At 34.5% G+C, this 6,117-nt stretch overlaps 1 protein-coding gene across 1 annotated transcript in view; it reads left to right on the forward strand.

Moving 5' to 3' along the window:
- Window positions 1-6,117, forward strand: part of EEA1 (early endosome antigen 1) — a 133,498-nt gene that overhangs the window by 86,370 nt on the left and 41,011 nt on the right. Inside the window, exons 13-14 of the mRNA XM_012663994.1 lie at window positions 1,681-1,884; window positions 4,919-5,119. Coding sequence (XP_012519448.1) covers window positions 1,681-1,884; window positions 4,919-5,119 — 405 coding nt within the window. The remainder of the gene's footprint in view (window positions 1-1,680; window positions 1,885-4,918; window positions 5,120-6,117) is intronic.

Below are 6,117 nucleotides of genomic sequence, written 5' to 3' on the forward strand. Positions count from 1 at the left end.
TGATTCAAATATAGAATGAGTCCAGGAATTAAGATGATATGAATATGAGACTATGCTCTTAATTCTCTATGTATTTTGTATTTCCCAGGAAATTGGCAGAAATTGGGATTGAGAGAAAGACTAAATCAGGTCTCAAGTCTTCAGTGAATGAGGTAGGGATTTATAGATGATAGCAACAAAGAGTAGAGGGTAAAATAAGTAAATGGCTACTCCCTATAGCCTCACGAAGCTTTTACATGAGGGAGAGAATGATAGCAGTGAAAAACCAGGAAAAGGTCAACCTCCTCTGTTTGCCCAGTGGAATAGGCCGTACTGATCAGTAATTGACTTCTGTAAAGTGAGAACCAAATTTCAATTAAGACTTAGAAACAGAGTACCTTTTATGGAAAAAAGCTTAGGCCTAGAACTGTGCTTCCAGAAGATTAGAAAAATACAGAGAGAGAAGTTATCGGTGACAGCAGCAGAGAGGTTAGGTTACCTTTCACCATCTGACCAAAGCTTATAAGGATGAGAAATATACTTGAAAGTGACTGACTTCAAATATTTTAATATTTGCACACATCACTGAGAGCACCACATGGTTGCTGGCTCTGTCTTAGCAAGGTAGTGTGGGCCACTGTAGGATTTACAGAGGGGCTGGTTAGGGACTTGTGCTGGGTAGAGGCTGTCTGACTCTCTTAAAATGATTGTGGCAGAGACAAAGGCTATGAGTCAGATAGCCCAAGAATATTAGTGGGTGTTCTGGAGGTAGGCTATTGCATTATCCTCTGTGTAACACTGAGGTCCTTGGTAGAGTGGAAGAGGCATCATCCCTTTTTATGTCGATAGAAGAGTTCTGTTGAGGTATGCAAGTAAACTTGCCTAAGTGCATGTAAGTTACAGTGTAGTTGTTTATTTTTCCGTTTTTTCAATAAATATTGTAGAACATGTGTGTCAGATATCTTGGATACATCAATGGATAAAACAAGACAAAAATTCCCACCTTTGTGGAGCATACATTCTAGTGGAGGGAGTGTGAAGGGAGGCAGATAAGCATGAAAGATATGTAAATTATTTAATGTGTTAGAAGAGAAACACTATGGAAAGAAAAAAATGACCAGGATAGGGAGTACTGGGAAAGGCTGCAATTTTAAATGTAATGGTCAGGGTAGGCCTAATTGAGAAGGTGACATTTGAGCAGCTGTTTGAAGGACAGGGAGTGAACAATGTGACTCTGTAGGGGAAGATTTCCAGGCAGAAGGAACAATTAGTGGAAAGGCTCTGAGGTGGGAGTGTGCCTGGTGTGATTAAGGAGTAATGAGCCCCATGTGTCTGAAATGGATGAGAAGAAGAGTAGCAGGAGGTGACATTGTAGGGTGTCAGAAAAAGAATGTGGTTAATGGAAAGGTTTTTGTTAAATTCTGGCTTATTATCAATGATACAGATTAATATTAAATTAATTTTAACAATAAATATATTCTATTTAAATTTGCCATGTTAAAATGTAATTATTACATTTTAGTAATGTAATTATTACATTATGTAAAAATGTAATTATTACATGTAAAATGTAATGATTAGATCTTAAAAATGTAAGACTAAGATTATGAGTGTCAAAATTTAGTATCAGTTATTTTATGTTTGAGGAATAACGTTTTTAAGTTCTCTATTCTTAAAGTAATAGTTTTCAATTCTTTACAGAATGATTTGGAACAAGTACTACGTCAAATTGGTGATAAGGACCAAAAGATCCAGAACCTTGAAGCCTTATTACAGAAGAGTAAAGAAAATATTTCGTTATTGGAAAAAGAAAGAGAAGATCTTTATGCAAAAATTCAGGCTGGTGAAGGAGAGACTGCTGTTCTTAACCAGTTACAAGAAAAAAACCATACATTACAAGAACAAGTAAGCTTGTAAAATGTATTATATTTCTAAAATTTACTTTTATCTCTCTAAATCTTACTAAATGTTTCATTTTAAATGATTCTTTCTGCATCTTTTTAGCACATTTTAAATGTTTTGTATTTTTGACTAATAACATCTCATTTACCTTAAGAGGTAGGTCGCCTTTGTAGTAAAAAGTTAGTTAACGTGATTTAACAAAGGAAATCCTCAGCTCATGTCCATGGATATAAATTATTACCTGTGAGACTATGGGTAAATAATTACACCTCATTAGCTTAGTGGAAAAGTAGAATGTCATTAGTAATGCATTCTTGCCTTATGGCATTTTGTGATGTTTAAAAAAAAGAATGAATAACAAAATATATTCATAAATTAAAGGTACTGATCAAGTGTTAGTTGTTACTGTGTACCGATTAATACACAGACTTAGCAGTTACTTACTTTTGATAATATATATGTCTGTGGACAATATATAGCTAATAATTTTGATAAGCCTATCCTAACATTTATATGTAGTTTAAGAGAAACTTACAAAATTTAGATTAATACATTTTCAAACAGAAAAGAAATGGTTGCACTTTTGGAAAAATTGTCTAATAAGAGAGTTGTTATTTAAATAATAAAGTATTTAAAACAAAGTATCAGAAGGCCATGTCATTTTTCTAATTTGAGAATTAGAATTTAACAGATTTTTCCCCCCAAATTTCAAAGTTAGTTTTGAAGGATTCTTTTTTTTTTTAAGAGACTGGGCCTTGCTTTGCTGCCCAGGCTGCAGTGCAATGTTATGATCATAGCTCACTGCAACCTTGAATGCCTGGCCTCAAGCAATCCTTCTGCCTCAGCCTCCCAAGTAGCTGGGACTATAAGCACATGCCACCATGCCCAGCTAATTTTTTAATATTTTTGTTGAGATGGGGTCTCACCCTGTTGCCCAGGTTGGTCTTGAATTTCTGGCCTTGAGCAATCCTCACACTTTGGCCTCCCAAAATGCTGGAATTACAGATGTGAGCCACCACCCCTGGCCTGAGGAATTCTTTAGGTTAGTTTTTGGTTGTACATAACTTGACATTGCTTATTATACAAATATGATCAGGAAGCCATGTATTTTTTTTTTTTTTTTAATTAACTCTGTGTACTGCTTCTGACCATGTTGGGATAACTGGTATCTATTTAGTCCTCCTACCATTAACAATTAGAAAAGTCAAAAAAATGTATAAAAACCACCATTTTCAGAAATTGGACAATAGACAGTATAGGACTGTGATCCCTGACAGAAGGATCAGAAACAAATGAGGTGAATTCTTTGACCACTGTAACTTTTGACCCAGAGACATTTTCCAGATTGTGGTGCAGATTGGGAGAATCCAAGGAAAGCGCAGTGGTCTTATTGAACTGAGGAGTGAGAGATTGAATTTAGTTGAGAGATTAAAGTTCAGGTAGGTTAAGGCAGCTCAAATTTGCAGGGCAGAATCTCCAAGAGGAAGAAGCAAGCAGAGAAAAAAACTGTAGAAATCTGCACAGGGATCCATTTAAGGCTTTGGTTGAATGCTAAGCTTTGCATTTATAAGGCTGAATTCCTTGAGGCCAGGCAATGAACCGTATCAGGGAGCTGCAGGCTGAGAAATTACAGAGCTCACGGAGAGCTGGGAGATGTACAAGTTCCAGCTAGTCAGAGGAAAGATGTGGTTGAACTCTTGGCCATTCAATAGAAACACAAGAAATGTCACACCTTAGGAGAGGAGTAACTAGCCCTAGAGTAAAAGCTATCATATACCTTACCTAACGAAGTATAAAAACGAGCCTCAAAAAGATCCAGTTGAACCACAAATATATTAACTACCAGCTGGGACAAAACTCAGCATTCTTTGAAAGAAGACAACAAAATTCAGACTGGTCACAATAAATAGCAAAAAATTACTACACATGTGAGGGAGTAGGAAAAATGTGAGCAATAGCCAGGAGAAAGATTGTTCAATGGAAGCAAATCCTGAAATGAGAGATGATGGAATCATCAGACAAATACTTTTAAACAGCTCTTAAAATATACTTGTGGATATAAAGGAGAAAGTATGATAATGGAGGTAGAAATGGAAACAATAAAAAAGAACCAAATCGAACTTCTAGAGGTAAAAATATAAAAATACATGAAGTGCAAATTTCATTGGATGGACTTAATAGAGTAAGCAAGTAGAAAACAACATCAGTGAGCATGAAGACAAGGCCATTGAAACTGTTCAAAATGAAGTACAGAAGAAGAAAGGGTTTAGGGGAGAAACAGTACCCTGGTGACCTGTGGGACAGTTTCATGTAGGCTAGCATCCATGTAATTAGTATCACAGAAGGGTAGGAGAAAGAAAATATTTGTAGAAATTATCGCTAAAAAGTTTTAAAATTTGATTAAAAATATAAATCCACAGATTCAAAAAGCTCAATGAACTCAAAGCAAGGTACATCAAAGAACTATCAGATGAACTGGATTTCATCTAAATTTTTTAAAAAGTATGCTCTTCAGAAGATACCATTATGAAAATAAAAACAAAGACACAGAGTGGGAGAAAATATTTACAGTACATATATCTGGCAATTTAGAAATGTCCAGAATATATAAGGGACTCTTGTTACTTAATTAGATTAGTGATTGGCTGGGGCTAGAGATGTTGGGGGGAAATGACTTCAAAGAGGCGTGAGAAAACATTTCTGATAATGGAAATGTCCTCCAGATTGTGGCTATGGTTGGTTAAGTGAGTCTATGTGTTTATCAGATTTCACATTGTATTCTTAAATTGGATTAATTTTATTTCATGTAAATTATAGCTCAGTAGAGATGATTTAAAAAATAATGTGTCTTTGATTTATTTCTTATGATTTATTATGTTTACTTATTTTTGGAAAGATGTGAATACTGTTACTTGAAAAAATTTGAGATAACCTATCATAGAACAGTTTAATGTGCTCACAGTGTTTAAATTTGGGTTTGTTAGTTTTTCTTATATCATTTATGAACTTCATAATTAGAGTCTTGCTTGTATGATAGGTAACTCAGCTAGCAGAGAAGCTGAAGAATCAGTCAGAAAGCCATAAACAAGCCCAGGAGAATTTGCATGACCAGGTACAAGAGCAGAAGGCACATCTTAGAGCTGCGCAAGACCGTGTCCTTTCACTAGAAACCAGTATCAATGAATTAAACAGTCAATTAAATGAAAGCAAGGAGAAGGTCTCCCAGCTTGACATACAGGTAATATTGGGTTATGCTATTTAATAAGTTTGTATATATAACGTACCAGTTTTAGGCTATCAAATATTTTAAATTCTGTTTTTCTCTCTTTTTTTCCTTGCATATTAATAGAAAAAAATCAAGAATATGAATTAGGTAAAGGTTGTATCTAGACAGTTTGTTGAACTTCCCTGTTCGTATAGGCTCTGCAAGCTACACCTTCTGAAATCTGAATCTTTCAGCTTTTCTTTGTTTTGAACAAGTACATATTATTATTTTTGAAGTCCAAATTAGTTTGATATTATACCATTAGATTTCTGTTTTAAATATTTTGACTTTGGTTTTTTAAATCTTCCTTTAAAGCTTTGATTTTTAAAAAGATATCCTTGTATGGTACCATTATATATTCTAATGTATATTCTTTTGGAAATCTAGGTAGCAGTCTTGCTCAATGAGTCAATCACAGGGTGGGAAGTAAAACATTTCTTTCTGCCTTCTCATCATTGGTTTCTTATACAGTGCTATAAAAGTGAAATTTATAGAAATATTTTTAAGCCTTGATTTTATTATAGGAGAACGATTCCGCTGGAAATAAGAAATATAACAAAATAATATAACCGGTATACTTTATTAGAACTTGGAGAGAGTACACATTGTCTTCATTTTTCTAAATATAATTATTTGTTAGATGAGTTATATGATAACTCAATATATGCGTGTCCAATTTAAGGGGAGGGGGAGGGATAGGAGAGGGAATGGGAGGAGGGAATATGAACAAACAGATACAGTAGGACAGTCTATGATTCTTTTTGCATTGCAGGATCCTTCCCTTTACAAAAGATTGCCTTGCCACTGCTATTCATTTTAGAACTAGTTCTTATAAGGAGATCAGCCAATTTTTTTCCTGTCAGTGCTCCGTTTATCACCTTTAAAATAACCTCTTTGCCATTAGTCTTTGAAAAATGTTACCTATAGGAATTTGTTAGTTTTTTGATGCTTTTTTTCTAAGACTGCTTTAA

This window comes from Propithecus coquereli, unplaced genomic scaffold, assembly GCF_000956105.1.
Source record: "Propithecus coquereli isolate 6110/MARCELLA unplaced genomic scaffold, Pcoq_1.0 Scaffold85, whole genome shotgun sequence".
NCBI classification, from domain to species: Eukaryota; Metazoa; Chordata; class Mammalia; order Primates; family Indriidae; genus Propithecus; species Propithecus coquereli.